Source organism: Balaenoptera physalus (genome assembly GCF_965194825.1).
Source record: "Balaenoptera physalus genome assembly, chromosome: 2".
Taxonomy (NCBI): Eukaryota; Metazoa; Chordata; class Mammalia; order Artiodactyla; family Balaenopteridae; genus Balaenoptera; species Balaenoptera physalus.
Window position 1 is genome coordinate 149267761 of NC_138883.1, and position 19075 is coordinate 149286835.

Below are 19075 nucleotides of genomic sequence, written 5' to 3' on the forward strand. Positions count from 1 at the left end.
ATAAATCTTGTTTTGAATCAAGCATCTTTCAAATTGGAGGTAATGAAATCTTTTTTACCTAAGACAAAGGACTAAAACCAAGGATCAGGGGAAAAAACTCTGAAATTCACCAGTCAGAAGAAGGTCACTTCTCTACATTTTGAAACAGTAAAAAGAAGTGTTCAGCTTATGTATATGGATGTCTCAACAATAATTTTTAGCCTATTGGCAAAGTTCTATGTATGTTCCAGACAGAACTACACAATATCTAACAGAAACGATATATACTAGGGGAAAAGAATATTCACAGCTCTCTAAACTCAAAGAAAACAACTATGGAAGGTGACATATAAGGTGTGTAAATAAAAAAACTAGATCTTTAATTTAAAAGCCAAGGCTTCTCTAAGGTATTTAAGCAGAAACACCATATGCCCTACATGCATGTGTATGAGGACTCACCTGGCACTCTGAGAGAACAAAGGCATGAACCTGCCTTCAACCCTGATGATATAGGTAGACTGTATAGTTAAGGGATTTTTGATCCCATTATTTAACTTGATTATTTAACTTGGCTCAATGCTCAGATTTAGGCTAGAAATTCTCATTCATAAGAACCAATTTAATAATCATGTATTTGTTACACCATAAGCAGTATCAATACTGACACCACTAACTTCAGAATTCAGTGGAGACATTTCTCTCAAGAGAAACAAATGATGAAACAAGTATTTTAAATTTCTACAGAGTTTTAATCTCTTCTAAACACTGCTTTCAAGTACTTCAGAAGCAATCGTTTTTATGAAATAGATATGCTAAATATAAATCAGACTTTTTCCTATTTGCTAAAATACACAATTTTCTAAAAACCTTAGACAACAGCTTAGGTCCCAGATGCACCTTGTCAGTTTATGGAATGACTGAGTATAAGAAATACAAAATACAAACCTTTACAATGCAAATTTTCTACAGTTGAACCTTATCCTAACTAGTCTGAGCTTTTACTGTAACAGAATTTTTTCAACAATGCGACTGCTTATGATTAATCAGTAGCATGAGAGTCACTTTTATTAAAATAGTTTATAGAACAGAACCAAAAACGTAAACATATGTTGTTCCTCTAGGGAGAAAACGCATAAAATGGATCTGTTAAATTAACTGTAAATACTAGGGAGAGTACAATATAACCAAGCAGAGGCTTAGAACACACTCTGCAAATCCAATACTCTCTAGTCATGCAGGGACTGCAGTGAAATCAGTGAGAGTCTTCTCATTGACAGCCCCTGACAATCGCCACGAGGCAGTGCCACCTGCCGAGGACTCTCAGTATGCCCAGCTCCCTCCTAGAGGGGGAGTCTCGGCCCAGAGTGGGCAGTGAAAAAACACCGAATAAAATATACAAAACAAATTTAGCAACAGCATCAAGCTATAACAAAATCACTGTAATAATTCTCTATACATATATTATTTTTAAATTTAAAAACAAAACTATTTTAACATCCTAGACCAGGGGAGGACTGGCACACTTTTTCTGTAAATGGCTCTGTGGGCCATGCAGTCTCTGCCACAACTTCTTAATTATGACATTGCAGGATGGGTTCCAGTAAAACTTTATTTGCAAAACCAGGCAGCAGTCTGGATTTGGCCCACAGGCTGTAGTTTGCCAGCCCCTGTTCAAGACAACAGTAAGGGTACACTGCTCATCTAATTATAATGAAGAAACACGCTCATGTGTTTTTCTCAGAACTCAGACCATATAACATTTGTTCTCCAAGAAAAGAACATCACACAGAGGAACATAAGTAGGTCATGACAACAATGGAATGCTTTATAGATTTCTGCTCCCTTAAGTAACCTTCCACTTTTTTCTTTCTCTACACCCATAAGGTCAAACACTTAAGTCAAAAGGACGAGAGCTTTAATCCTCGCTCTAATCTCTTGTCAACTACATAACCCTGGACTTTATCACAACCACTCAGCTTAAACTGACTTGCCTACAGAACGAGCAAATCTTCTTAGAAATGGTTTAATATGAGCAGATGTGAAAGCACATTTGGAAACTCTAACTGATGATACTATTACTACTACTACTAATCACCATACTAATGAGAGCAGCTAATATCTGCACCAGGTGTTCTAATAACTAATTTAACTTTCACAACTTTGTAATGTATGATGCCTTTTTTACAGCAAATGAGAAAACTAAAGTGCAGAGAGGTTTCAAGGTTGTGCAAGTAACCAATGGCAGGCTGGGACTCAAACCCAGGAAAACTTGCTTCAAAGCCCAAAGAAATCACTATATTCTATTGCCTCTGACAAAATGAAAGTTACTATTCTCAGCAGATAACTGCAATCTTACAAACATACGAAAATACTCAGAAATCTAGGAAGAGAACAAGGTGGGGCTAGTGTTTTACACACTAAACTGAAACTTTTCTCAGGAGTCCTTTTTGTTTCACTTTTTAAACAAGAGCATTTAAAGAACATTTGTAAAACAAAGACATCTGTACAAAATTAAATAACAAAAAGAAAATGTCCCATGCGTTTTTTAATACTAGGATTTTACTCTCTTACTATATCTAAATTGTTTCTCAAAATGCAAGGCACCCTCTATATTAAAACTCTCACAGTTATCTGGATTTTAATATTAACTTTAGGGGGGAAATGAAAATGAAACCTTTAAGCAACTGGTACTACTTTACATCCTGCCTTTTGGCAGGCCACTTAATTTTCAGGAATTATATTCTCAGCACAAACATTTGGAAAAGAATCTGAAGACTTTTTGTCTTCTGTACTCAAAGTACTATCTTTTCCTTAGTATATGCTACATGTTCTAACCAGAAGTTCCCACATCTGGTAATGTAGAGAAGAGAATGCTATCAGGAACTTTAAAAAAGTATTCCCTGCCTCTACCTCAGATGAACTGAGAAGCAGGCCCAGGATTCTGAATTTTTAAAAGATCTCATGTAACTGGTGTTACCCATAAAGAATACTTGAGGTTCCCAAGAGAAGTAAAACATCCCAATATAATATGAAGATAGTTAAAATGTTTTTTAAATCCTCTTCAACTTTTAGTTAAAGTTACAGATGTCAAGTGTTTAGGAAATCGAAATGGAAAAAAGTAAGTATCAAAAAGAACTTTCTAAGGTTTAGAATTTGATTACAATAAATACAAATGGCCAAAATTTTGATGAGCATTTCTTTCTTTTTAAAGGAAAATCATGCCCAAATTGCTTGATGCCAGCCTAGCTTCTAGGTGAGAGAACTGTGTTACAATTACAGCCACTCCCCGTGACTCATCAGGGATGTTAGCTCTATCACTGTGTACATGTATGCGGCAGCTGTCCTTTTCCAGATAAGATCTGTGCTGTGTCAGGGAGATTTTTAGAATTAATATGTTAACCTGCAGCAGTTAAAACTAATAATCGATTATAAGTCCATTTTGCATGTGACATACTACAATATTCCTTAAAAAAATAATTATAATATTAATTACAAAGATCAGGGTTAATACAATTTATATGTCTAAAATCTGAAATTCAGAGAGAATCAGCCTCACAAATATCTAAACTCAGGGGTGCATAACAACTGTTATCAGTATGATTTCTGACAATCTTGAGGACAGCTCTCTCCCAGGGAGGGACTTCTCCCTTGCCTCCTCAGCTTCCTCAGGGAACACTCCCTGTGCTCCACTTCTGGACATTCTATCTATATCGTTTCTCTTGGCAATTTTAGTGACTTCTATGGCTTCAGCTAACACCCTCATGCAGTAAGTCCCAAATCACCACCTTGAATCTTAAACTGGTCAGCTCTGGACTTGAAATTTCAAGTGCCTACAGAAGATCTCCATATGGATGGCTATTAAACCCTAGGTCCCCTGGTGGCCTACAGAACCCCGGGAATGTCCAGAATTCTTATGTAAAGTGCTACATGTATGTGCACATGTGCATTTTTCTGGAAAGAAGAGTCATAATTTTCTTCATATTCTCAAATGTATATGTGACCCCAGAGACTATAAACTCAGGTAAGTCATATACTACTAGCATAGCAGACCCTTTGGCATAAATACCAGACAGTGTACTTTAAAACAGAAAACAAAGTCCAGGTTAATCTCTCCACTAAAGGACTTCTACTATATATAGCTAACTTGGCCTAAAGCTGGCTAGCATCTTCTAATGCAGTGGGTCAGCAAATTGCAGCTGAGAGCCAACTTTTTTAAAATAAAGTTTTATTGGAAAACAGCCATGCCCATTCATTTACATACTGTCTACAGTTAGTTTTGTGCCACAAAGACAGAGCTGAGTAGTGACAAGACTTGGCTCACGTGCCTAAAATACTTACTCTTTGGCCTTTAATGAAACAGTTTGACCTCTGTTATTCTAGATAAGAAATACCTAAATTGATAAAGAAACACGAACCTAATTTAAGTAATCCAAAGACAATCTATCTTCTAATTTTATTTCTAAGCAAAACCAGAAACATGTACCAAGCACACACACCTGTTTTATTTTAAACAACAGAGCATGATTACCTGCCATTGCTGGGCTGCTGTGGAGACTGTCTAGAATGGTCAGAAGGCTCTGACCGCTGGTCAGGAGATCGTGATCGGCTGTGACGGGGAGGCCGGTCGTGTGATCGACCGGAATGATCTGATGCCAGTGACTGAATTTCTGAAATGTCTGTTAAACAAAAGAGTGCTGTTTATTTTCCCCATGAAATGACTACAGTAAAATATAAGGTACTCCAGTAATAATGGAAATAAGTTACTAAACATAATTTCATATAAAATGGTTGATTTAAGTATTAACTTAATCAGCTACTATTTGATACTGGTGAGCTGTCAACAGAAAAACATTTTTTTGAATTCTTATGTTTTGAAGGTGTCTGGCTTATAGGAAATTATCATTTCATTCTAACATGTCAAATCTTCCCACTTTAAGAAAGAGGTCACTGAAAGGGTCTCTGCAAACAGAGCCACACTCACCATCTCTCTCGGAGGCATTAGCCGAGTGGATACTGTCAGAAAGATCAGGGACATTCAGCAGGGTAGCCCGTTCATCTCTCTGAACTACCATCTTTAACTTGCCTTTAGACCTCTCTATCAATGTCTTTGCATCTGTCAATGACATATTTTCCGTCACGGTACCATTTATCTGCAACAGAAAAGAAACTATAGGTTGAAGGTAAATGACAAAAATACAAACGTTAACTTAGTCTGACATGAACAGGAATATCTAAACTACTCCTGGGCTTGCCCTGAGAACCAAAATATTACCTTTACACTTTTCCTAAACTATCAAAGTACTCCTCCTTACTGAAATAATAAAATCTGTACTACACTGCTGCTCTGCCAGAAAAGCCCAAACTAGCATTCTCTACCTCCTCCCCATCACTTTCTATTACTCATGGGCAAACTAACAAAACACGTCAATAATATCTGGAGGAGTTATCAAAACCACTTAATGTGGAACAACAGACAAATCTATCTACAAAGTAACTCCTATTAGTGAAAAATATACATTTGGTGCTATTAATTCTCTAGGATGACTCTATGCCCAAAGAAAAGCGTCAGTGTTGACATGCAGTAATAGCCAGTGGCAAACTATCTAGTCCCCCAAACATTGATTTTTAATTCTTTTCGGCAAAATCGCTTCAAGCATGAACAGGATCTATGTGGTCACACTAGAACTTGTTTTCTATTGCAGTTCATCAAAATGTAAGAATATGACTATACCTTCAATACAACATCGCCTTCTTGAATATTGCCATCTCTTGCTGCCAAACTATCTTGTGAAATTTCCTTTACAAATATGTGGCTGGCCAATCGAAGACCATATTCTGAAATAATATATTTAAATGTCTTTAGTGTAAAATCCCAAGACTTTTAAATAGAGTTTAAAAGTATGAAACTAATAATCACCGCATAGAGTTTTTAAGTACAATCAATAATAAGAAATTATTCTTGGCCTCCCTGCAAAGAAGACATTTCCTCTTATCATCAGAAAGTTTTCACTGTCAGTGTGAAAGCAAAGGGAAAGTGCGTGGTTCAAACAAAAGATTGACATATCATGCTCTCACTGTACTGAAAGAGAGAAAAATCCGAAGAGATGACCATTTCTCTCTGACGGTGTCATGCTGATGCACTAGCTTCTCAAAAGGTTTAATGAATACAATTCTGAAAAGGAAAACTCTGGAATGCTTTACGATTTTGCTGATGACTTGTATTACCATGCATATACTGGTTTTGTTTTCCTCAGTTCCTACAGCAAAAGTATTTTGGATCCTGAACACCTCTCTGAGAGACATACACAGAGCATCAGTGTGCACCACTCAAACAAGGGCTTAAAATGAGCCAAGCAGATGTGGAGAGGAGTTAAAGATGCCAGTCCTTCCAACAACCGACAAAGTGCCCAGGAGCATGGCAACATTAATTGCACCTGTGGGTGAGGGAGTGGTCAGAGTTAAAGAAGTTACCAGGAGAGTCCAGAAAACTGTCCAGGGGGCCTGCAAAGCTGTACAATGACTACAACGAACAGTATAATGTCAATAGGAACAGGACTGCCCCAGTTGTGTTAGGAGAAAGAGAAGGACTGAGTCTTACTGGGAAAGAAAAATAAAACAAAAAACAAGAAGGGAAACAAAACTGTTTTTAAGATGGGATAAGTTAGCAGACCTGCTACTCAAGCTTTTAAAAGTTACATCAGTTACAGTTCAACTTAAGGCAAATATACAAAGAGTGTTCACAAGCAGGAATAGAATCAGGGTAAAAAAAGAAAATGACCTTCTAGGGGATCTAGGCAGTCAACTATGTGTGCTTTAGAAATGGTGACTATACTCACAGAAAGAAAGTATTGATTAAAAGACTGTCCTTATGTAAGATTTAAAAATTATAAATGACCAAAATACAGAGATGACTCTAAAATATTCCTTGTATATTAACGTATTCATTTATTCTAAGTACTTCCTTAGTAAATATTAACTAGGTGGTAGGCACTAGAGATAAAAACCAGCAATTGAGACAGTCCCTGCACTCTGGCAGCTTCCCTAGTCAGCAGGGAAAAAGACGTTACCACAATTACCAGTGTGATGAAGAGTTCGGATGGAGCAATACATGATTCTGTGCCTAGTGGGGGTCAGAGAAGGCCTCCCTGAGAAGCAAATGCGAAAGCTGAAACTCTACCTAAGAAATGCTAACACTAAACCTGAGAAATGAGGGTGTGTGTGTGTGTGTGTGTGTGTGTGCGCGCGCACACTGGTAGAGACAGAATGGTTAAAAACAAGTGCACCAGAAGGTATGAAGGAAAGACAAGGCAGGTTTGATGAAGTCATAAGTGTAGGGCAAGAGTCAGACATAGAAGCATCCCAGAGGACCCTGTAACCATGTGGAGCAGTCCAGAGAATGGACCAGGGAGATCCAGCGACTAGATCATGAGGCTGAGTGAGTCACTTAATAGACAATGGTGTGGTGTTCCTCACCCCCCCCACACAAAAAAGAAAAAAGTAACTATGTGTTGATTAACTTGACTGTGGTGATCATTTCCTAGTGTATACATACCTCAAACCATCACACTGTACACCTTAAATACATACAACTTTACATATTTATATACAATGTCAATTACACCTCAATAAAGATGGAAGAAAAAAAAAGATGCTGGTAGCTTGGATGAGGGTGGTGGTGGTGGAGAAGGGAGGAGTAGGACAGTAAAGTGTGGTGTTTAGGAAGTTAGAAGGTGTTAACTGGGCATAGGAAAGCAGGGGAAAAAAGATGTCATGGGAAACTACACCATGCTGCGCCCGGCTGGCTTGAGAGACCGGGTAGACAGGAATATATTCAATGGGACACTTCATAAGAAACAATCCAGGAGGGAGATGTGCTGCATCTGAGGGATGCAGACGAACACCTAAGTGAACATGCCTACGACTCAGCTGGGGCACCAGGGTGCACACACTGGACCTAGGGAAGGAGCCGTGCCATCATGAGCAGCCCACGACACTGAGAGACATGAGATTTCCTAAAGATGTTATATGAAGTAGAAAAGAGATTCTAGAACAGAAATCCACAGAACACTGAAAGGTAGGATGAAGACAATGAGCTTGCCAAGGATACAGAAAAGAAAGAGGGAGGAACCCTTGAAACCCACAGCATTACAGGAGCCAAGAGAAACCATTATTTCAAAAAATAGGAAGTGGTTAATTATTAGAGAAACGCAAATCAAAACTACAATGAGGTATCACCTCACACCAGTTAGAATGGGCATCATCACAAAATCTACAAGCAACAAATGCTGGAGAGGGTGTGGAGAAAAGGGAACCCTCTTGCACTGTTGGTGGGAATGTAAATTGATACAGCCACTATGGAGAACAGTATGGACGTTCCTTAAAAAACTAAAATAGAATTACAGTATGACCCAGCAATCCCACTACTGGGCATATACCCAGAGAAAACCATAATTCAAAAAGACACATGCACCCCAATGTTCACTGCAGCACTATTTACAATAGCCAGGTCATGGAAGCAACCTAAATGCCCATCGACAGACAAATGGATAAAGATGTGGTACATATATACAATGGAATATTACTCAGCCATAAAAAGAAACGAAACTGGGTCATTTGTAGAGACGTGGATGGATCTAGAGACTGTCATACAGAGTGAAGTTAAGTCAGAAAGAGAAAAACAAATACCGTATATTAACACATATATGTGGAACCTAGAAAAATGGTACAGATGAGCCAGTTTGCAGGGCAGAAACAGACACAGATGTCGAGAACAAACATATGGACACCAAGGGGGGAAGGGGGGGGGTGGGATGGGATGAATGGGGAGATTGGGATTGACATATATACACTAATATGTATAAAATAGCTAACTAATAATAACCTGCTATATAAAAAATAAATAAAATAAAATTCAAAAAAAAATAGGGAGTGGTTAACTATGTGAAATGATACTGAGAAGGCAAGTAAGATAAAGACTAGAAATTTCTACCAGATTTAGTATGACCAGTTCTGGGAGCAGATACCAGAGAGAGAGGGCTGAAGAGTGGGTGGTGAACAAGGAGAAACAGCTCTGAACACAGACAGTCTGACTGAGAAGTCGGTTATGGATGAGGGCAGTGGGGAGCAAAAACCAGGAGACATGTCAGGTTTCAGTAAAGCCGATCAGAGCCAGGCTTCAAATACTCTTACACCTTTTTATCAAAATGATCAGTCATCAATGCTTTCCTGCATGGGAGAGACACCCCCACGGCAGCAAGAAGCCGCAATCAGACTCATTTGTATCAAATGTGATTACCTGAGGGGAGGCAGCTAGGCTTCAGTTTCAAAAATTTTTGACAAACAAGTCCTTTGCTTTTAGAGCAATATCCTGTGGGGGCTCCTCTCCCTCCTACTCTCCATTTAGAAAAGGCAGCCTGCCCTCCCTCCGAATCCAACGATTTCTACCCAGATGTAGGTACTACTGATCCTGACAGCTAAGTAAAACACTGAATTGCAACTTGGTGATGGTGTGACATTTCTTGTATTAGCCTATTCTAATCACAAGAAGTAATCCAAAATCCAACTACTGGACGATTTATGTGAAGTACTATCTGCTACAACAAAATGATTCAAGAAGAGGAAACAGATGACCCCTGAAGCCTGACATCACAGGATTTGATTTAAAGCAACAGGACACAAAAACGAAGATAACAGAAGACAACAAAGCAAAGATATAAAGTGATGTCAAATTTACTTCTCATTAAAATTAGTCTTAAAATTTTCATGTGAAAATGATAAACGAGTTGGTAGAAAATACCTTCGTTTTTCCGGGATTTCACCAGTGTGACTTTGGTGGGTCTGGCAGGTTGACTGGAGGCCACAGATCGCCTATCAGATCGCGGAGACAGACTCCTCTCTCGACTTGCACTTCTATCCCTGGCCCAGCTCTTCTCACTCCTCCTGTTAACCAGGCCCCCACGGCCACTTCTCCGGTCGTGTACTTCCTCATCATAACTATCTTCTTCATTCTCAGATACTGGTTCAGGATCAGGACGACTTACTGGTATCTGAACTTTCTTTTTCCTTCGAATGGTCTACAAATAAGAAAGATTACAATATGAGCTGACTGCTTTTCATATACGTACTTTCAGTTCTTAAGAGAGGAAAACCACATTTTTCTGGTCTCATACTAATTATGAATAAGAGATATAATACACAAATATAACAAATTACTAAGGAATACTCTTCTATATTGGTTATCTTTTGTGCTCTCCTGGTAAACAGATCTGGTTAAGAAGCAAATTTGGAATAGAGGGCCTAATAAAGTTCTTAATTAATTCAGAAGATCTTCTATGTGTAATAATTACAAGCTTACAGGAAAACTAATAATTACTGGTGGTTTGAATAAAGGAGGGAGCACTGTACTCTAATACAATCAAATATACTGTAGTTGTTACCAAACCAGAGCAAACTTGCAGGCCCAACTTGATTCCTTAAAAATTTCAGAATCCATGAGTATCAAGGCCCACAACTGTCCTACTGGAACTCTAAGAGAGAAATTTATTGTACTTCCACACTAACAGTGAACTTAGTGTTGTGTTGGAGCTAATAACTCCATGATACTCTACCAATACAAACTGCTTTCAGTTTCTCTCTCTCCAAAATTTGTAATTTATGGTCTATGTATAAATTCCTTCTTCTGGCTTTCTTTCCTCAATTGACTCTGACACTGGTTCACTTTTCCCTGTCCACTTATTTCCTTTACTTTCTGTAAGATCAAGATCTATTTGCACTGCCTTCTGACTGAGTGGCCTCTTAATCCCTGGATTGCACTCTGTCTTCTCACACCAGTATATATCTGATCTCCTCAGAGGTCTGCAAGATCTTCTTGAGTAACACTCCCTGTCTTCTACATCTGACACCCTGATCTACTGAAACTTCTCCATGTCCATCTTATCTCTGACTCCTCCATGCCCTCCTATTCTCCTAGTCCATCAATTCCCTCCTGGTTTCAACTGCCTTCCTCCCAAGTCTGATGAGTTGTCATGCTTTGATATTTAAATGATTTTCTCTAGCCCCGGGATACCACAGCCCTGTACCTGCTGAGTCAGGACCCAGCCCACCCCAGTAGGCTGGCACCAGCCCCTGGACCCCCAGGGCCCTGCAGCCAGAGACTCCAGGACCAGCCTGCCTACCCTGGGCACTAGCCCTGGGACACATAGGACCCTGACCCTCTCCACCAGTAGGCCAATACCAGCTCCGAAACACCTTGGACCCATCAGCCAGCCACTCTGGGATCCAGCCCCACTCACCAGTAGGCTTACACAAGCTTTGGAACACCCCGAACCCTGCAGCCAGTGATGTCTGAAACCAGCCTGCTCACCAGCAAGCCTACACTAGGACCCCTGGCCGTACAACCAGCCACCCAGTTCTACCCACCAGTGGGCTGGCACTAGAGAGAGAGGGCCCAAATCAATAATATCAGAAATGAAAAAGCAGAAATTACAGCTGACAGCACCGAAATACGAAAGATCACAAGAGATTACTGTTAACAATTATACGCAAATAAAATGGTCAACCTAGAAGAAATGGACAAATTCCTAGAAATGTACAACCTCCCAAGACTGAACCAGGAAGAAATAGAAAATATGAACAGACCAATTACCAGTAATGAAACTGAATCAATAATTTAAAAACTCCCAACAAACAGAAGTCCAAGACCATATGGCTTCACAAGTGAATTCTACCAAACATTTACAGAAGTGTTAACATGTATCCTTCTGAAACTCTTCCAAATCATTGCAGAGGAAGGAGTGCTTCTGAACTCATTCTATGAGGCCAGCATCACCCTGATAGCAAAACCAGACAAAGATATCACACAGAAAAGAAAATTACAGGCCAATATCAATGATAAACATAGATGTAAAATGACTCAACAAAATATTAGCAAACTGAATTCAACAATACGTTAAAAGGATCATACACCATGATCAAGTGGATTTATCCCATGGATGCAAGGATGGTTCAATATCCACAAATCGACGTGATATATACCACATTAACAAACTGAGGAAGAAAAATTTTATGATCGTCTCAATAAATGTTGAAAAAGCTTTTAATAAAATTCAACATCTACGTATGATAAAAGAAACTCTCAACAAAGTGCATATAGAGGGAACATACCTCAACATAAAAAAGGCCACATATAAGCCCACAGCTAACATGGTGGGCTCAATGGTATAAAGCTGAGAGCATTTTCTCTAAGATCAGGAACAAGACAAGGATGCCCACTGTCGCTCTTTTATTCAACTTAGTGTTGGAAGTCCTAGCCTCAGCAGTCAGACAAGAAAAAGAAAAGGAATCCAAATTGGAAAGGAAGAAGTACAACTGTTACTGTTTGAGCATGACATGATACCCTACAGTAAATCCTAAAGGCATCATGAATAAACTGCTAGAGCTCATCAATAAATTCGGCAAAGTTGCAGGATACAAAATTAATACACAGAAATCTGTTGTATTTCTATACACTAACAATGAACTACAGAAAGAGAAATTAAGAAAACAATCCCATTTACAAATCACATCGAAAAATAAAAACCCTGGGAATAAATCTAACTAAGGAGGTAAAAGACCTATACTCGGAAATATAAAGACACCAATGCAAGAAACTGAAGACAACGGGAACAGATGTAAAGATATTCCAAGTTCATGGACTGGAACAATTAATATCGCTAAAATGACCATACTATCCAAAGCAGTCTAAATATCCAATGCAATCCCTATCAAAATACCAATGGCATTTTTCACAGAACTAGAACAAGTAATTCTAAAATTTATATGGAAACACAAAAGACCCCAAATAGCAAAAAATGAACAAACAAAAACAATCTTGAGAATGAAGAACAAAGCTGGAGGCATCATGCACCCAGATTTCAAACTATACTATATGGTTACAGTCATCAAAACAGCATGGTACTAGCACAAAACCAGACACATAAATCAATGGAACGGAATAGAAGGCCCAGAAGATGAATCCACGCTTACATGGGCAATTAATCTATGACAAAGGAGGCAAGAATGCACAATGGGGAAAAAACAGCCTCTTCAATAAATGGTGCTGGGAAAACAGGACAATTACATACAGAAGAATCATACTGGACTACTCTCTCATATCATGCACAAAAATAAATTCAAAATGGATACAAGATTTAAATACAAGCTCTGAAACCATAAAACTCCTAGAAGAAAACATAGGCAGTACACTATTTGACATCAGTCTTAAAAATATTTTTTGGATATGCCTCCTCAGGCAAGGGAAACAAAAGCACAAATAAACAGGACTACATCCAACTAAAAAAGCTTTTACACAGTGAAGTTAACTATCAACAAACAAAAAGGCCGCCGACGCAATGGGAGAAGATATTTGCAAACGATATGACCCACAAGGGATTAATATCCAAAATATACAAAGAACTTACACAACTCAACGTCAAAATATAAATAAACAAACAACTCAATTAAAAACTGGGTACAGGATCTGAATAGACATTTTTCCAAAGAAGACATACAGATGGCCAACGGGCACATGAAAAGATGCTCAATATCACTAATCATCAGTGAAATGCAAATCAAAACCACAATGAGATATCACCTCCCACCTGTCAGAATGGCAATTATGAAAAAGAAAACAAATAACAAGCACTGACAAGGATGTGGAGAAAAGGGAACACTCATGCTCTGTTGGTGGGAAGGTAAATTAGTGCAGCCACTACAGAAAACAGTATGGAGACTCCTCAAAAAATTAAAAATAGAACTACCGTATGATCCAGCACATTCCACTCCTATTCACCCAGAGAAAATAAAAACACTAATTAGAAAAGACATTTATGGGAATCCCCTGGTGGTCCAGTGGTTAGGACTCCGCACTTCCACTACAGGGGGCGTGGGTGCAACCCCTGGTCGGGGAGCTAAGATCCTGCATGCCACGAGGCCAAAAAAAAAAAAAAGGAGGGGAGGGAAGAAAGAAAAAGGAAAAGACATTTGCATGCCTCTGTTCATTGCAGCATTATTTATGATATCCAAGATATGGAAGCAAAGCAAGTGCCCATCAATAGATGAACGGATAAAGAAGATTTCACACACACACACACACACACACACACACAAACACTACTCAGCCATGAAAAAGAATAACATCTTGCCATCTGCAACAACACAGATGGACCTGGAGGGTATTACGCTAAGTGAAATAAGTCAGACAGAGAAAGACAACTACTGTATCATTTCACTTATATGTGGAATCTAAACAACAAATGAACGAACGTAACAAAACAGAAATGGAGTTACAGATACAGAGAACAGGCGGCTGCCAGAGGGAAAGGAACAGGTGAGACAGATCAAACAAACTTCCAGTTGCAAAATAAATGAGTCATGGGTATGAAATGTATGGTGTGGGAAACACAGTAACTACCTCGTATCTTTGTATGGTGACATATCGTAACTAGACTTATCCTGGTGACCATTTTGAAATATAGAGAAATATAGAATCACCATGTTGTGTAACAGGAACTAACAGTGTTGTAGGTCAATTATACTTCAAAAACAAACAAATTTATAGAAAAAGAGGTCAGATTTGTGGCTACAGAGGTGACGGTGGTGGGGGGGGGATTGGATGAGGGCAATCAAAAAGTGCAAATTGGGGCTTCCCTGGTGGCGCAGTGGTTGAGAATCCGCCTGCCAAGGCAGGGGACATGGGTTCAATCCCTGGTCCGGGAAGATCCCACATGCCGCGGAGCAACTAAGCCCGTGTGCCACAACTACTGAGCCTGAGCTCTAGAGCTCGCGAGCCACAACTACTTAAGCCGGCGTGCCTAGAGCCCGTGCTCCGCAACAAGTGATGCCACCGCAATGAGAAGCCCATGCACCACAATGAAGAGTAGCCCCCGCGACTAGAGAAAGCCCATGCGCAGCAACAAAGACCCAATGCAGCCAAAAATAAAATAATTAATTTTTTTTTTTTTTTAGAGTGCAGACTTCCCTTCACAAGATAAATAAGTACTAGGGATATAATGTACAACATGATAAATGTAATTAAAGTTGCTAAGAGAGTAAATCCTAAGAGTTCTCATCACAAGGAAAAAAAATTTTTTTCTATTTCTTTAATTTTGTATCTATATGAGATGATGGATGTCATCATTTCATGAAGTCAAATCATCATGCTGCACACCTTAAACTTACACAGTGCCATATGTCAACTGTATCTCAGTAAAGCTGGGGGGAAGTTACTTTCTCTTGACCCGTCGGTCCTGTGCCGGGACAAACCCCATCCTGTATTATCTTCCCCTTCAGATGGCTGCATCCCCACACTGGCTGATTAGCTTCTCCTCTATAAATTCATTTTACTTGAAAGAATTCTGTCATTTATTCAGCAATCCTTTCATCTACCTCTTTTTGCCCCAAATTCCATGGGATTTGCTAACACAGGTATCCCGAAACTGTTCTCCAAGATGTCAGTCACTAGGCCTGATTTACAGAGATCAGTGCCACTTCACATCCCCACTCCCACATGCTTTCAGTGTCTCATTTATTTGGTCTTCCTTCCTGGTCTCAGACAATTCGATCCTCTTCCTGCATGAACGACACCCTTTCAGAGGGGCTAATTATTCTCATTCTTCCCCACCTCCAAGACCTTTCCTCATCAATTACCACTACCCCCACGCCAGGTACCAACAACTATAATCTCTCCCTATTTACCTCCAGTCTGTCCTCTGCCTACTAATCTGCAAATTCATCTTCGATTCCTGTCTCGCTACTCATTTCCAAGCTATCATCTTTTCTCTTCCTTTTGTGACTCACTTTCTTCAAAGGGCTGCTCCACACTTAATACCACAGCTTCTTACCACCAAGAGTGATCAGAGAAGGACTCTCTGAGGAAACAACATCGAAGCTGAAGGTCAACAAGGAGCAAGAGGCCAGCATGTGGAAAGGACAGGCAGCCAAGGCCCTGTTATGAATGGAGAAAAGGCTGCCTGCCTTGCTACTCTTGGTGCCCCATGGCTGAGGCCCTTCTCGGGCAACATTTACTGTAAAGCATTCCTCACTGCCTCCCTGAGTCTTACTCTCAGCTCTATTTCCATCTCCAACATATTGTATTAGAAGCAATTCTTTGTGTTGGCACTTCGATCTTCAATCGCTCTCTAGTAAGGTATAAACAAAACAACCAGTTGAGTCCTCAAAGCTTTCCCCGTCACTCCCCTAAGAGAGCGAGCGCCACCTGTCTGAAATCTGCACCTGAAGCACCCTCCATCTCAGACGATGTGCATGAGGGCTGTGACTGTGTGTACCCATCGAGCCTACTGAAATTCAAGTTCCCTGAGGAGAAGGTCCTGGCCAGGTCATTTACCTGTACCTGTAATGAAGTGTTTACACGTAGTAAGTGTTTAACTCATTGAAAAATATCCAATCCTGCTATGATTCCCCATTTATATTATGAGTTAAGTACTATAAACCCACTCAGGCTTGGTAATCATACTTGATTTTAACACTGAAAACTGTGAAACAAAAATTTTGGGAAAAAATGCCTACTTCAAAACAGGTCAGCTGAATTAAACATTCAAATATAAAACAAAACAATGAAATTATGTAAGTACTAGAATAAAATGTAAGATATATGTTTTTATAACTCTGGTAAGGTAAAGACTTTTGGAAGCATGACACCAAAGGCAGAGCCAATCAAGTGAAAGTCTGACAGATATGACAGGATAAAAATGAAAACATTCCCATGATGATGAAATAAAATGATATAAAAACAAACCAAAAAAACACCGTAAACAACTTACACACACTCACAAAGAAAATGGAAAAACAATACATGCAGTGTCTACCACAAAAGGCTAATCATCTTAATACACACAACACTAGTGTGACAGTCATCACCATAAGGACAGGAACAGGCAAAGAAACATAACGGGAAGTATACACACCAGGTGAAGATCAAACCCACCTATAATTTAAAATACCTCATTTGAAATACTATGTTTAGTCCCTCAGTTTGGCAGAGATGCAAGTGTTGATGAAATTGGACTCTCTCAGTACCTTACTGGTTTTCTAATGGGCAAATTGGCAATCCATGTATCAAAAGTCATTCATGCCATCTGACTCTAAAAAGCTACTCCTAAGAAGTTATTCTTAAAAAGTAACTGAACAAGTAGATAGAAATACGATGATCTTTATTATTTTTAAAACAATAAAGATTATTTTTAAATAATCTTATTAAAAATAATTTTAATAAGATTATTTAAAAATAATCTTAATTTTTAAAAAAATACTTGTGGAAACTGGACACTGAAATGCCCATCAGTGAATGGGTCGAGGAAGTGTGCACACACACTGAAATGCTATGCAGCGATGTGGGTAAATACTGAACTGTTCAGAGTTTATCTCTAGGGAGGTGTTTTCGCCCATTCGCTTCATAATGCTTTTTTAGTATGTTCAGAATTTTAGTAAAAATTACACATGTTCACTATGTTATAAACAATCTTCTACTATCTTCTCTTCACCTACTGTTAAACAAAATTAAGCATATTTATGGTAGTTATGTTATCAAAGGAGTTCTAACATTTTAATTCAACTGAAAAGAAATTTATTGAGCCTAATGCCCAAGGGGTCTTAGTTTATGGAAAGATATAAACTAAGAACCATCAAAATATAAGAGCCCAGGGCGGGGGAGGGAAGGAGCTGGCTACTCAGAACTGGGGGGGGGGGGGGGGGAACATATAGAGTGACCTGAGGTTCTGGTTATGGCAGGAGATGAGTTAAGAAAGACATCCTACAATGAAAGGCCACATTCTAAGACACTATGGTTTTATTCTCAATGATGAAAACTTAGCGTATGTTGATGACGTAACCCACTCTCTTCAGATGCAGGAATGAACAGCTACCCTCCGCTGACTGAACATGCTTCCACCCAACCCTCCTACAGCTTCTCCCTGAAGAGCAAACTACTTGCCCAACCTTCCTGAGTTCCACCTTTCCAAATGATGTAGTGAAGCACAGTGAGAGGAAAACTCATCCTTCTTACATGTGCTATTTCAAATACATAACAGGTTTTGGAGTGTTTCTTACAAAATCATTTCTAAGGTGAGAAAAGTCTGAAGTGTAGGAGTACAACTTTCTTGGCTGTATTATTGATGTGGGGTATGTGTACTAAATATTTTGCATGGAAAAACACAACAGTTCAATATTCCAAAGAATGAAGCTGGAGCTATGGGTGAAGCTCACAACCTCAGACACAGGGAGAAAAATCCAATTTACCTAAGGTGCTCACCTTGGAATATGCAGTGACTCATCTGAAGAACACTTATTCAATTTATAAAAACCAACAAATATAAAAATTAGCAATTTGCTTCTGTAAATGCTACAATCTCATGTTATAAAAACTGTTTAAAAATTGTACCATCAACTAGCCAGTCTGTACACGAACTGCAATTTAAAACAACACTAGAGTTCCAGATGTAAAAATACGGTTACAATAAAAAGCTGTGAAAACACATGCACAGTAGAAGATGCCTGTCATCTGGAATGCGGTAACTAAACACTGGTTCTACTGCCACATGAGAAAACTCACTTCACCAGCAAGGACACTGGTTCGGGGATGAGCCACACGGCACAGCAGCCTACACAAGGTGAGAGGGCCTCCAACTGCGGGTGTACAGTCTCAGGAAATACCCCTTCTGGCTCTCACCATAGCTCCCAGAGGTCAAAACACCATGCAGGCCTCCTCACTCCAGCCCTCTCCTTTCTGTTGGGTCCACTGTGGCTCTGACTGTCTGCTGCAAAGTAGAAAGGTTCTCAGAGGACAAGGCAGGACAAACCATGTAGCCGCCAGCCTCTTCTTCCTACTCTACACACCTGAGCTAAGGTCTCAAGCAGTACCTTAATTAGGCCTTTCAGAGTCTAGATAAGGCAGAAACAGGGGCAGCAAAGTGATTAATGTGCTCCTCTATGCATTGATCGATATAATTTTTTTTTTTTGGCCTCGTGGCATGCGGGATCCTAGTTCCCTGACCAGGGATCAAACCTGTGCCCCCTGCAGTGGAAGCACAGAGTACTAATCACT

At 39.4% G+C, this 19075-nt stretch overlaps 1 protein-coding gene across 15 annotated transcripts in view; it reads right to left on the reverse strand.

The window, feature by feature from the left end:
* TJP1 (tight junction protein 1) overlaps positions 1–19075 on the reverse strand; it is a 341605-nt gene that overhangs the window by 43191 nt on the left and 279339 nt on the right. For all 15 annotated transcript variants that reach the window (XR_014260292.1, XM_082448491.1, XM_082448496.1 and 12 more), the window contains 4 exons: positions 9776–10052; positions 5711–5814; positions 4961–5129; positions 4508–4655 (listed from right to left, as the gene is read on the reverse strand). Coding sequence is in view for 14 of the 15 variants with exons in the window: in XM_082448491.1 (XP_082304617.1) it covers positions 4508–4655; positions 4961–5129; positions 5711–5814; positions 9776–10052 (698 nt within the window). In the remaining variant the exon portion in view is untranslated. The remainder of the gene's footprint in view (positions 1–4507; positions 4656–4960; positions 5130–5710; positions 5815–9775; positions 10053–19075) is intronic.